Genomic DNA, 15,257 nt, shown 5'->3' on the forward strand with positions numbered 1-15,257 from the left:
GTTTGCTCTCGACTTTCCTCTTCTCAAGCTGTGGGAAGAAATGAGCTGCAAAATGAACACAGAATTCTGATCAAATTATTTTTTAGGTCAAGGTGCCATAGTCTGAACATGGCTGTACTTCATCTGGGTACAGAACATCTACTAGGAATCCCTAATGGTGATTGTATATAAAACTATACATTTTAGCTGTTTTAATATGCAGTGCAATGTATATAATTGAGTTTTGCTATTTAATTACTAAAAAAGAACTCTAAAGCAGATATTTAATTTTGATATTTATCTCATTTAAAATTGAGTTGTTTCATAAATTTCCTTATATTATGTGTATTCTGACTGGCAGCAAATTATTTGCATCAGTAAATAAGGAGATCATCAGTTGTATGGTCTGAAACTCTTAAACACTAGAAAAAAACATGCAAAATGAACAGTTTGAAAACAAAGTGTTCAATAGGTTGCCAAAGCTATGTATATGATGACAATCAGGTCATAATCTGGCTTCCGGAATAGCACAAGGCAAAAAAATTCTTTGAAATAAGAAATAAGCCCACATCCAGTAGTTTAGCAAGAGTGTATTTAAGCATCACAAATTAGTCATTTTGTTCAAAGGCCATGTTCATCCCACATGAACGAAACATTATTAATTGAGATCAAAACATACTGTTTCTATATTCCTACATTTAAGACATAATATTCATGTATAGTACACACCAAGATGCATCCTAATATCCTTTTCTTTTTTTTTTCCTGCTCATTCTAATGCAAAGAGAAGACATAAAACTGATTTCATTCTACTGCTGCTCACGTCCAAATTTTAGGAATTATTCCTTAATTAAAAGAATGTTGAAGCTACATCCAAATCAATAGCCAATAAACAAAATAGGAAGAAAAAAAAAGCAGTGTGGTGTTGAAGAAAATCATATATCTTCTAGAATATTCCAAATAGAAATTGTTTTAAACCACCTAGCTCTGAAAAGGCATTTTCCTAAAAGAAAGAGTAGACTTTCTTTACAATGAGAGCTTCAAAAATAAGTTTGAACACAACTCAAGGAATCAGTTTATATTTTACCTTCAGTTCCTCAACAGCTTTCTGTAGCTCATCAGGTGTTTTATACTCAAAATCTCTTTCCAGATATTCTTCCTCAGCTTGTGTTATCCACTCGTGCATCTCTGACAAATCCTTTCTGAGACTCACAGTCTTATCCAAACCACCTTTTAATGCAGCCTTCTTAGCATAGGCCTTCAAGAAAGAAAAGATTACATAGTACTTGAAGTAAAGATACTGTACAAATTGAAAACGTTTTAGCCTGAGAAGAATCAAATTAAATCCTATAATAATAAAATTGTTGTTAGGCAGATGTTAACTAGTAATTAGGTAAATATTAATAACAAACAATCAAAAAAGTACTACATTTGTATACATCCTTTTTAGCAAATCATGGCTCTGCAGAATGAGTTTGTAATGATACTAGAACGAGAATCTACACCATATGCTGAAGTCATCAGGAAACAGCTGTGGAAAAGAACATCTCCCAGGGATTATCTTCTGTGAAATGTAGAAATAATAACCACAGGAGATTTTGAAAGCACATTCAAGGATGAAACTAAAGGCTCTTCAGCTATAAAGTCAGATGACCTAACTAGTTCAAATGCAACCCACTAGAGAATAAAGTAATATGCATATCTTTCTTCTGTTGATTAAGTCATCTAAGAACATTTCAGAAGGGTGAATACCCTAAAAATTGGTAAGGAAAAAAGCTCAATCTCCTAGTGGAATAAACTATTTATATTAAAGAGAAAAATACTACTCTTAAATGATCTGCCAATCACTAAATGAGGGTCATATAATTGTATTATCCAGCTCATATACAGAACTAGTTAATAATTTAGATCACCTCCATCCCAAACCATTCTCTGATTCTATTCATTGTGCATTAACATATCAAAATGGTTCCTAACTGTGCATTTACCATCTTTCAATAGTATCAAGAAATTTGCACCAAAATTAGTAAGTTTTATTGGTGCCATTTCTCAGAATTGGTCTTGCAGAGCTTATTGCTCCAATATTCTGCTCTGTGGTGCTGCTTCAGTAAACATTATCTTCAGCAATATCAGGAGAAGTTTTTTAGTATTTGGTCTTATATCTGGCATTTTTGGTTTGTTACTCATCCTTGAGCACTGGCTGTTAAACATAAATGCTGTTCTACAGAAATGTTGTTTAACATTTGTAGAACAAAATAGAGCAACAACCAGCAAGTATAAAAGCAGAATTGAATGTGGCTCTGCAAAATTGTCTCTTCCTCAGTCCCAGCACCAGAAGAGAAGGTAATCTGCTATCACCTGAAAAGAGTATCTGATCTGCAAATGATGACTGCTAATTGTTAGCTCTCACAGTCATATTAACTGCATGTATATCAACCCAAGCTGACTTTTCCAAGTCTTTTAAGAAATCTCTACAAACCAAACTGCTTTTTTATTTAATTTACTATTCATATATTTTAATAGCTGTTACTGAAGAAGTTGTGTTAGAAATGCCCACTGGGATGGAATAATTTGTGTCTTGTACTGAATGAAATTATTACAGACAGATTTTCAGGGAAGTCTAAAGAGAACTGTGACAGACTTCTTGTAAGGTAATACTTGAAATTTCTGTGAGAAGTGAAAAGGCATCCTTTTTTGTAATATCACCCAAAAAAAAAAAAAAAAAGGAATTAAATACTCCATGGTAGTGAAAGAGTGAAAGGGGAAAGACTACAAAACTTGATCAATGAAATGTCTTACAGATTTCAAAGATCAATTTAATGTTTATCAAAAAATACAGAGAGACTATTTTTCACATGTAAAGTGAATAATAAAAAGTTAAGAAAATATTATATTTCATTAAAAGGTAACACTTTTATGAAAATATACATTAAAAAGGTAGAAGAAGAGTAAGTAAAAGAGTAAAGAAAAAGAGTAAGTAAGAAGAAATTTAAAGGTAATAAAACATGAAAAAAAAATATTTGAACTGTCATAATTAATAAGAATTCAAATGCCATCAGTGAAAGAAGAGTAATTTTTAGCTTCCAAACTCTATAAAAGTATTTATTATTAATGCCTTTAACTAAAATAAAAGAACTGCCCTTTCCTGTTATGCCCCATTCTCTAAAATCTGTGTGACTACTGGAGACTCATTTATACACATGCATATGTGCACGTACTCTTAATTCTGAGTTATTCAATTATGAACCCTTCACTGCTTCAATGCCTTTTTTTATCCAGAGTAATGGCATGCAATTTGAACAATGTACAAGAAAACATAAAACTTAGTACAGAACTTGATTGTTTTGGCAAATGCCTAAACACCTTCAGAAATCTAGTTTTGAAGGAGCCATAAATTATACTGCTGTTAGATCTAATATATTAGTATATATCTTTGTTATAAAAAGAGTAAGATATTGTGTTATAAATAAATATACTTTAAATATACTGCTACAGGCTAAATTACACTCTGTATAATATTAGTTGAATTAATATGTCTAAATTCAGTTTCATATCTACTGCATATGTATAGAAGGACAAATTCTGCCAATGAAAACCCTGATGATTAATTTATAAAAAAACAGTCACAGCAGGAGACTTGGTACCTGTTGGCAAATATGGTCCCACTGAGCATTGAGATCCTTTAGCTCTGACTCTATTCTGGAAGCAAATTCTGCTTCTGCTTCACTCTTCATTTTCTTCCCAGTCTCATTAACACTGTTCAAACTGGGTTGGATTGTCTGGATGTCATTTACTAAAGCCTAAAAGAAGAGCAGAAGTTTAGGCAAGAAGATTTCACACAAAGTTTCAGATATAGTATCCCTATGAAAATGTGTCTGCATGAGATTCTGACTTGTCTGGGGTCCAGATCTCCAGTCAAATGAACACAATCAACAAACTTATCTATGAAAAGAAATTTAAAAGGAATGAGCAGCTGTAATGTGGCAAGCTGTTGTGTACCAAATAAAACTATGTAATTTTTAAATGTTATGTATGCACTATAAATGTATACATATATAATGTTATAGTATATATATCTCTTAAAATGCTTCCCTGCTGTTGGTTGAAAACATGAAAAATACATAGATCTTTTATTCACATTTCTGAAAGAACATTCCATCATAATGGTGAAAAATAACCTTAATTCTTATTTAAATAATGGCTAAGAGAAAGTATGAGAGAACTTTCAGCTCTGTAAGATCACTAAATACACAGTGTTTCATAGTATTTACACATCCTGCCAGAACATTTACAGAACTTGTAAATTCCACTGGGTATATAGACAGGGCCCATCATGGATTACAAGATTCACTGCACTTACACACTCTGTTGGGACAGAAAGAAGAATTTGTAAACCCTGTGATGGAAGTACCAATACTTCATGATGCTTTAAAAATCTGCTGGGATTCCATCCTGGAACGTGTACGTTTATTGAAAAAAGAATGGATATAACTCACAATACCTGCAAGTTCTTTTGTACAGTCTGAAAAGTTTGTAAATCACACAAGTAGCAGATACAGAAAAAAGATCTTTTGGCACAGATTATACAGTTTTTAAAAAAATTCAACACTCATAAGCTCAACAAAGTAAATAAACAGTTGACTTGAGAGACTAGTTACATATTATTTTCTATATTTGTTGTTGTGATCCTGCTATAAAGACATTTTGAAAAAAAGTCACTTTGTGCCTCCTTCTGGTATTAAAGTTTCCTTATTTTAAGTGATTTTTTTTTCAAACCCAGGACATGCAAAAGGTTCAAATACACTGTGGAAGGCAATCCCCTTCCTAAATGAATTTATTTTTAGGAACAGTAATAAACAGTATAAAGTCAGCTCATAGAGAAGAATTGAATAACTGCCAAGCAGGCAGGTAATACTCACTGTACACTGCTCAAGTTGCTTTTCCAGTGCTTCCGAGTCTCCAAGGGCAGGCCACTCTTCCTTCAGAAAAACATCCACTTCAGCCATCCACTTCTTCAGTGTTCTAGTGTCATTCTGTGTATTAAAAAGACATTTAATTGCATCACACAAAATCTGACTGGTAAGAGTGTAATTCATCCTGACATTACAACTAAAACTCATTGCAGTGTAATTTCAACATTATTACTGCCTGAAAATACAAACACAGCAAACAAATAAAACCAACTTCACTTGGGTCTGTCATCAACACTTTAACCTGCACTTTGACCATTTCTGACCAAGTTTATGTGTCTATGAGCAGACAACCTTATGGCTCTCAAATGTATGCCTTCTAGATATCATTTGTGTTTATATACTGCATGCTTGTTCGTTCATTGGTTCCTTCTATAGCTTCAGATTACTCATACTTGGCATTTAATTCAGGCTCACCCTCAAATGTTCTGTGCTTTCATTTAAACTTCAGACTCCCTTTGGAAGTTATATGCTCTAGTGACTATTTTTCTACCAGAACACAACACACAAAAACACCTTTACTATTCAGAATGAAAAATGCCAATGTAAAGATTCACTTCAGAAACTAAAACCATAAAATGACTCAATGAGTCCTTTCAGAGTCTCTAAGTTACTGTTTCTAGCATTAGAATAGGAATACTATTTCCATAGCCTTTATTTAACTCTTTCAGTTAACAAAAAAATCTGAACATCAAATACCCGAAAAGAGGAAATACTACCAGTCCAGGCAACATTATAGGTAATCTATTAACTTGAAAAGTAGAGTGAGGTTTAAAAAATACCACTTAAAATTAGCTTAAAATGTTATCTTTGGTAATCAGATGCACAAATTAAAATAAAATAGATATATGGAAGAAAACTTTAGAAGCAAGTTATAGAGCATTTTTTCATCAAACAGTTTTCATCATTAATGAAATACATATCAATATTACATACTGAATGTAAAGCTGAATTCAAGCACAAAAAAGGATGCTAGAATAGAGACTGTGTCCTAAAATGTATACAAATATGCCTTAGTAACAATTATGAGACAAGTAACCAAAGGAAACATTTCCCTAATGTGACTGACATACTTAAAAAAAAACACAGGCTATTATGGAAAATGAACTGAATTAATAAAAATAATAATACAAAAAGTATCTATATACTCCAGAATGGCAATCACCAAAACACTGTTGAAATATCTACTGTGCATCCCATTATCCAACAGTAAAAATAGTTCAGAATCATATCTCATGATGAAACTTTAATACCTTTACAAGAATACCTTTAGTTCATTAATGTGGTAAAATATTTATCTGGTGGGATTTACTTAAAAAGAGATTAGTCTCTTGCTACCAATGAAGATCAAATGTATGACTCTCATTTTTAATCAGATTGTAAATGCATTTTGTTTATAACACTGATTTCACCATATCCCATACTGACGCATTCCATAAATTACAGCAGCTAAAACAATAATATGGATGAGAAGACATTCAATGAGCTCAAAAGACAATGACTTTTATATTAGATGTGTACCAGAGGGCTTTCAGCAATAAATATAAGGGGTAAAATTTGTGCATCGACAGCTCACACTGTTTTGTACACTACATCATAGTCATGATGTTCAGGACCTTTTTAAGACTGGTGGGAAAAGCTCTAAATTTTGTGACGGGGTCAGAGCAAAGTTAGGAGGCAGAGGGGAGGGAAAAGACAAAAGTTTGAATTTCTTAAGCAAAGTTCCCTGCTTTTTTTATGTGACACTGTTTTGGGAGTAGGGTGGCATCTGTGAGGAGACGACAGGTGCTGTCCTGTGCTGGACACGGACAGTTCCAGCTTCCCCCTGTGTAATCACCACAGGACACAGCTGATATTGTGGTGAGCTAGTGATGCTCAGTGGCAATGTCGTTAAGAAAGGGCAAAAATGTCAGACAGAGGATGAGAAGAAAAAATTGAGAAACAGTCCTGCAAAATGTGAGAAGCAGCAGTACAGACACGCAGGTGAATTCCAATGCTGCCACTCTAAATAACTGAAATACACTTCTGCTTTCTGGAAAATGTCGACAAGATACTACTATATTACAGGTGACTTTAATTATGTAAGTGAATTAATTAAAGTCAATATGGTACAGCTACTTCAGTTGCATGAGTAAGTGCTTCAGCTACATTGAAAAAGAAGTAGAGGAACACTATTTGCAATTTTTAATTAAATTAGAGCTTTTTCCTAATGAAAAACATAGTCAGAAACAGCTACAAAATCAGAATTCAAAGTAAAATCTTGAACTCATCAAAATTGAGCAGACATTTAAATAAATTTTTTGTCATGTTTTGACATCTCACTTTGGTGTTAATTCTTGGAAGAACTTAAATGTGTTCTGCCTTATTCCCACAGCAACCAGCCACCAGGTATTAGTAGAGGCTGAAATAGTGTGATTCACCTGGAATCGCTGGAGTTTGGTCATGCGCTCCTCCAGCCTCTGGCAATGCTCCGCCAGCTGTGCCGAGAGCTTCTTCCAGCGGCCAAGGACCACCTCAACCTCGGATCGGTAACTCTGGCTGACCTCTGCGGGGGCTTTCCTGGACAGGTCTTCCACAGTCGTGCTGAGATAGGTCAGGCCTTTCTGCTGCTCTTGCAGAGAACTTTGGAGAGCCTGTGAATAAAAACAAGTGTAATTCACGTGCTAGGCAATCCTCTTTATTTCACAAACACAGAGGTCATCTTTGCTAAAACATGCAATGGAATAATTTACTGAGCAATTTGCCATTGCTTTTCTCATACAATATAATTTTTTTTGTTTTAGTTGAACTTAGAATATAACCAGAGGTATTTATACCTGTTAGTATATGTGATCTACATACAGGCCATTAATTTGAGATAGGAATTTGCTATGGCCCTGATAATGTCACTTTGAAAGGAGCCAGAGAAAATAACCAGAACATAGAGAAAAAGAATAAACTTAAAGAACTGATTCTGTGAGACATTTTTTATAACTTCTCAAATATTTTTTAATTCTCAGCCCAAATTTACTTCATCTGTTTTTTTTTCTATATTCTACATTTTATTTCTGAATGTGCATCAACCAATATGTTCATTAGCCATCTGAGAGTAGAAACTCTGTCAGACATTGAGATATAGGCAAGGTTTGTACCCACTGGCAAAATTGTTCCACATTTGTCTACTTGTAAATTGGACAGAAAACCTGTCAAAAGACTGTGCTACACTTTGCAAATCAGAACCGTTTTCATGCCAGCACTGGAAAATGAAATCACCTAAATCTATGTTTCACTACCAGAACTATCATCAAAGGAATATTTTATATACCATGGGGACAAACAAGGGCTTTTCCTTAACATTTTCAATATCTTATAAAATTGCTTTCACTTGTGAACACCATTTTAAACTCCTTAACTTCAGGAATCAATATAAGCAAGCAACCACTGTCTCCTGAAGCCCTGGCCTAAAACCAAAATGAGCATTATTTACTCAAGATCCACAGACTTCAGCAGCTTCATGTACCAAACTACAGTTCTGTTCTTCTAAACTTCTCATTTGAGACATTTTTGCCCGCAGCTTGATCACTCACCTTGAACTCCCTGAGTCTCTGCTCCATGATTTCATATTCAGCAATTGCAACCTGAGGCATGGAGAGTTTAGTTTCTGACTGCTGCATCCACACAAGTATAGTGTTCATTGTCTCCTTGTAGTGTGCAGGAGGTAAACTGTCAAAAACTACATTCAATGGGGAAAAAAAAGGGAAGGAAATAAAAGAAGAAAGGAAGGAAATAAAACAATTTTTTGCTTCACTATTTGGTTTGCTGACAGAAGACAATTGATAAAACACCAAGCCTTATTGAAGTCTACAGCTGTTTTGCAAGAGATTGCAACAGGCCCAGTGTGTATCAGAATGATAAAAAGATAATTTTGGAAGCAAAAATATTTTGAAATATGAACACATTCCTTCTAATGTTTCCGATATCTCTACCATTTTATGAGTTGTGTGCCATTTGACCTCATTATTATAGGTCAGAAGACAACTTATATGGCCAAGACAACTATTTCAAGACGCTATGTGTGTTCAGCGATCAACAAACCATTGTACTTAACCTACAATTGTATTTCAGTAATGTCTTAAGAACTATGTTTCTGTGTTCAATGTTTCTGTTCAAGTAAAATGTTCCATTTAAGACATCTGTTAAAAGCTTAGAAAATTAATCTTACTTCTGCAATAAAGTTGAATTTTATTGAACTGTACTTATTGTGTCAATATTACAGCTACTGCAAATAGACAACATCTGGCACACACATAAGCAATTCATTAGCAGATACAATCCCTCTGCCATCAACAACAGTTGCCTCTATACTCATGAAAAAATGTGCAGACAAATAGCACAGCTGGTTGGAACTGAAACATTTCCAACTTGTTCATAATAATGAAGAATATCAAAACTAAAAAAAAGTTGCACACATTTGTATCTCCTGTATCCTACTCTGGTGTTTCACAAAGACATTTACAGAAAAATAATAAAGCTTTCCAAAAAGTAGTTTTGACAAACAACACAGTTAAAATTTTTAAGTGCAAGCTTGCTTACATCATACAGTAGTGCTTGGCAGAATGTACTTCAGATTTTAATCTATTTTTTCAGTTGATCAACAGACTGCCATGTGAAAAATCTTATATTTACAGTCAGACATCGTAACAACTTCCCAAAATCAGGACAATCTCTCTTGTGAAGAATGCACGTTGTATAGCAAACTTTCCTCATAAAAGACTTGCCTGATGTAATTTATCACATATATCTGGGGATTTACAACAATATAGGACTTGGTACCAGGAAAGACAAGAATTTCTTCCCTTGTGAGGTATTTTTGTACACAGAAATCAATAGTAATATATTCTTGGAAATACAAACCCAAACATTTTCCATCTCATTCAGTAACATTTTAAATCTTTTCTTTCGTTCGTGAAATTTGCATTGTCTTTGACTCATTTCATCCAAACAATTTCTACTTTACAATAGAACACACATTTAAACTCTTCACTCCAAATGAATGGAGATATAATTTCAGCAGCTCAGATATGCTAAAGAATTATACAACTCTTAACTGCAGTTTTATTTAGAAATATGAACTGGAGTTTAGAGTTATGATGTAATGTTTGACTTCTCTAAGTCATTTTTCCCTTTAAATGAAAAGCAAATCTTATGACTAATGTATAAATTCAAATGTTTAAGTAAAAGAACAGCTATTTTTGGTAGTACTGAAGAGTACCTCAGAACAGATGAAAACTGCTATAACAAACACCACTAAATTGTATCAAACTCTAATCCTGCAACTAGGCCAATAATAATAAAAATTTTAAAACCATCCACACATTGCAAAACATTCAGTTGTAATGAGTTATGTTTTCTGCTATTGGATGGGCTCAATAAGAGTTCAAATTGAATGACAAACATCGATTTAATCAAACTAGTGTCTTTACAATTTGGTTATTAAATTTTAACTTTAGAAAGCATTTTTGAGTATAACCATAGTTTTCCCATTTCACTTTTCCAGATTACTACAGATTATCAATAATGAAACACTTTTTGATTTGTTAAAATAGACAATGTGTCACCATTTTCATCCACAAGGAAGCAGATTAACTTTTAAGATGGCACTGAAGATCCTTTATTATTTTAGCAGCACATGATGGCAATGGTGAGAATTCAGTGAAGCTCCCACAGTGGGATTCACATTACCCAATTATAACTGTCTAAATAATCTAATTCATTTATGGCATTTCTGTGGGCAATATGAATCTCTAAATTCCCCATGCTAAAAACATAAACCCACATTCAAGATCTGTTTCTTTTTATCTTAAAATTTGCTTTGTGATACTAATATTTATGGACTAAAGTCCACCCACACAATAAGCAAAGCTCATTAATACGGATTCTGCTGTATTAGCTAAGAAAAAAAAAAAATGGCAGAGAGAAAGATCTAGCATGTTCTCAATATGGGCATAGCTTAGATATAGCAAAACTAGGTCCATGGCAGAACTGTAACAAAATACCACAGAGGGAAATCTCAAATGTGTTATTGTGAAATATCAGAATGCAGTTCCCATCCCAGAGGGGAAAAATGTTTTGTATTCATCTCTTCCACTTGTAGGGAATGCATTTTTGTGTGACTGACATTGTAAGCCCTGAGAACTGACAGGCAAATACATTTGCACTTGCATATTTCTTTTAAAGTCCATACATGTGGAAACAGAATGTTCAAATATTTAGGATTTATTTCTAATAAATAGAACTATCTAAACGTGTGAAAATAACTTTCCAAGTAAGAAAAATACTTTGCTTGGTTTTGCTCACTGCTTTCTTGTTTTTGTGACCAGATTTTTCAGTCAGAAATATTTTCCCAAATCAGAAATCAAATGAGAATACAATTATTATCTCAACAACTATCAAATCACACTGGATATGTTGCAATGTGTTTCTCCTGCAGTCATTACAAATCCCACTTTTCATCACACCATTGTGGAAGGCAATAAATATAATCTATGGGACCATTTTAGTAAGACTTGTTCCCTGAAATAAATTAACAACATTCAACTTCATGAATTTCCAGTAAAAACATCCTCAGTAGTAAAAGCAGGTTGATGTTTTCACAACTTCGTTTTACTTATTTTGTAATACAAATACTTGAACCAATTCATTAATAGGTCTTTATTCATAAAAGTTGATTCCCTTCTACATTTTTAACCAGAAAGTCTCATAAGGAATCTTTGATCAATACTTGATCAATGCTATGCAAGCAGTTTAAGTCTTCCAATTCTCCCTGTTATAAAGCTCTTGAAAGAAACAGAAGGGAATAATAGAATTACAGTGTGGTTTGTGTTGGAAGGAACCTTGAAGATCATCCCCACCAAACCCCAAAATCCCACCATGGGCAGGGACACCTTCCACTGGATCAGGTTGCTCATGCCCCATCCAACCTGGCTTTGAACACTTCCAGGGAAGCCTTTCTCCAATTCTATAGGATCTTTTGTAACAGTAAATATATCTTAAGGACACAATTATTTTTTAAGTAAGTTTTTTTTTATCCATAAAAATATTCATTTATACCACTGAGGAAAAGGACAAAATCACCTACAGAGTAGAGGACATTATCTCATACACATTCATTTCACAGGCTGCTTTGTCCTTTTGATCTTGATTGAAATAAAAGATAATTACCAGAGGAAATGGAGGAGGTGAAAAAAAGAAAAGAAATTGCTTGCATGCTACTTATTAAAACAATAAATTCTCACATACATCTGAACTGTATCTTCAGCTTGAAAGACACATTTAAGGAAGGTTAAGCAAACTTCATCCCTCAAAATCCAACAGCAATGAATATTTTTACTACTAAATCATAGTTCAGGTCTTAAAGAAAATTTATGAAGTTTTCAAGATACTTGATTTAATTTTTCCTTCCTCAAGTATACAATGATTTGAGAAAGATTATTTTATGTAGCATTATGATTTCATTGCCACTTATAACCCATTTCCAATGCAGTTAAAGCATCAAAATAAGTTAGCAGTTCAAAGTTTTAACCAAAGGAGAATAATTACAAACTAAAACTCTAAATGCTCATCATACTGTTACAGTTATTGTAGTTTATTATCTTATACAATTATGCCAAGTTTGAATTGCATGAGCTCTATGCAATCCAACACTCTAAGATTCTGTACTTATGGATTAGAGAGAATAAAAATGTGCATGCAAAATTATTTTAAACATGGCATGGGTAAATAAAAAGTCTAAAGAATCTTGACATGATGGAGAAGGCAAAGGTTTTCTAAAGTATTTCCTGAAATAAACAGGAGAAACATCATTTGATGAATAATTTATCATTATTAGTAACAACAGCAATGATGACAATGATGACTTCACCTTTGGGAATTACTAATTCTACAAAGGTAGAATCAGAACTTGAATGAAAAGCACAGTGCATAAATTTATGAAGCAGACAAAAATGAAAATAAGGATGACTTTTTCTTTCCCACCTCCATCTTGCTACTTTTAATTTTACCCGTGACAAAAGCCTTTTGTTAGTTCTTTGCTAAAAAATCCAACAATTTTCCAATTTCCCTCAGAAGAACATGTATCTCAGTGAGAACATGTATCTCTATCAAGGCCATGGCTGGGTAACAGCTCAATGCAGTGATACTGAAAAGCAGAAGCACCTTAATGGAATTCAGTTAAGTCACAGAACTAGAGGAGTGCTGGAATGAATCAGCTGCCACCCAGGAGGAAGTTTGAACCAGGGACTATTCACTTACCTGGCACTGTCAGCCCTCCGTGGGCTCAGGGGGAACGGGGGGCTGACCATGCTGCCGCCTAGAAATCTCTCTGATGTAGCAGCAGTTAATTTCAAGACAAGTAAATATAAAGTACAAAACATCATTTTTCACCAGGGCATTACAAAACCTAAGAATCTCCTTGGGAAATCAGGTTATTTATACTCAAATCATTGCCAGCATTTTCTGTTTCACTCCCTTGTGCAGATTACTGAACAGTTTTAAGCTCGGTCTGACCTTTACTTTTTCTCTATAGCAATATTCTAGACATTACTCTAAATGTGTTTGGGGAAAAGAAAGAGCTGGAATGCTGGATACATCACATTGAAAATGACATATGGATAAACATACATTCTATAAAGTGAGAAAAATGGGGTCATATTTCTAAATATTTTATCAGATTGTATCTCTTTCAAGCAGCCCCAGAAAATAATGAAAAAAACCTCAATAAAATAGGTTTCAGAATTTAAATTAGATTTTATAACTGGAAATGCAAATAAAATCATGGAGAAAAACATGCAAAAAAATCTGAGTTAGTCTTTAGTACTATTTTATTGACAAATCTTCAGCAGAGAGAAATATTAAGAACTCCTGAATGTTTTAAAAAAACCCCAAAACTAAGCTGCCATCACTTTCAAAAGACCACAATCAAATCCTAATCAAAGAAAAAATATTTGAGGGAGACAATCCCCAAAATTGGAGAAAACCATTTATGAGGGGAAAATTTCCTTGAAAAACAGAACAGCTAAATACCCTTATCCATCAGCAAAGATAATGAAGCAATGAAAGATTAATTAAAAAATGCTTACAAAATAAACAAACATTTTATGATGGTAAAAAATAAATATCTTTTTAACATAAAAATAAACCTTAATCATGAATCAAAAAAGAAAAATCTTTTTAAACACATGCAGGTTTTATGTACAGGAAAGAAAAAAAAAAAGGATCAAATATTATAACTGATCTGCAATATATCATTCAGTTCTCAGGAGAGTTTTCCTTCTGTAGGAACTAATTAATTACAAATAATGTATGTAAATAAAATATGGAAAGGTCTAAAATACTCAATGTTATTAATGTTATTTAATGTTATTAATGTGAGGCCAGAATTAAGACATGAGATATGGCCCATCTATACAACACAAGAAAAGTAGCATCTGTCCAGGGCTTCATGCAATATTGATTAAAGTTCCCTTGCACTACAGGAGAATCTCCCCAGCCTGGTCAATGCTTCCACCTCAGGACAGCTGTTCCTGCAGCTGGCCAGGGCACTGGAGGAGCTGATTGTAGCCCAGGCTGGGGAAGGAATTCCCAGGGAGAACTTTATTAAAGCCCATGGCATTACAGGTCAGGCACTGAACAGTATTTACCTTACTGGACCAAAATTAACTGGTTAATTCATGGCCTCTCACTACAGTAAAATTTGACGTGGCAAACGAAATAATTATGGCAGTTTAGACAGAGAAGAAATAATAAAGAAGCCAGTATTTATGCTATGTTTTTGTTGGAAGAATGGCAACTGATTTCAGCACATAAAATGGTTTTTACATCTTGCCCAGTGCTCATGTTGAATTTAGAGTAATGAAGAAACTTTACACTCCTTAATGTTAAATTTCTACAATTCACTCTTTCATCACTTGCTATGGGACACTTGCATTTTATTTCTTCTGTTCCCCCATGCATTATCACCTCTACAGTTTGCATATGTGGACAACACATGTAAAATAACTACAGCAGTACACTAGTTACAGTATTGAAAAAACAATATCAAGATTCTCTGTGAAAGAATTTAGGAGGAATATTAGAAAAATCCACTAGAAGGAGCTAGCACTATGTCAAATTTCAAATCAGTACAATAATTTAAAGATACCAGTGGTTTAAGGGGCAAATAATATCTTTGTTGTTGAGAAGAATTAAATTGGTATTTATTTTTGTCTGATACTTTATCAATTTCATAAGTTAATACAGAAACTGTACAGTAATTACTGATATGCTACGTAT

At 33.6% G+C, this 15,257-nt stretch overlaps 1 protein-coding gene across 16 annotated transcripts in view; it reads right to left on the bottom strand.

Moving 5' to 3' along the window:
• Positions 1–15,257, bottom strand: part of DMD (dystrophin) — a 1,135,802-nt gene that overhangs the window by 630,254 nt on the left and 490,291 nt on the right. For all 16 annotated transcript variants that reach the window (XM_072937290.1, XM_041719931.2, XM_041719926.2 and 13 more), the window contains 5 exons: positions 8,516–8,661; positions 7,370–7,582; positions 4,899–5,012; positions 3,624–3,779; positions 1,067–1,237 (listed from right to left, as the gene is read on the bottom strand). In XM_072937290.1, the coding sequence (XP_072793391.1) occupies positions 1,067–1,237; positions 3,624–3,779; positions 4,899–5,012; positions 7,370–7,582; positions 8,516–8,661 (800 nt within the window). The remainder of the gene's footprint in view (positions 1–1,066; positions 1,238–3,623; positions 3,780–4,898; positions 5,013–7,369; positions 7,583–8,515; positions 8,662–15,257) is intronic.

This window comes from Taeniopygia guttata, chromosome 1 (assembly GCF_048771995.1).
Source record: "Taeniopygia guttata chromosome 1, bTaeGut7.mat, whole genome shotgun sequence".
NCBI classification, from domain to species: domain Eukaryota; kingdom Metazoa; phylum Chordata; class Aves; order Passeriformes; family Estrildidae; genus Taeniopygia; species Taeniopygia guttata.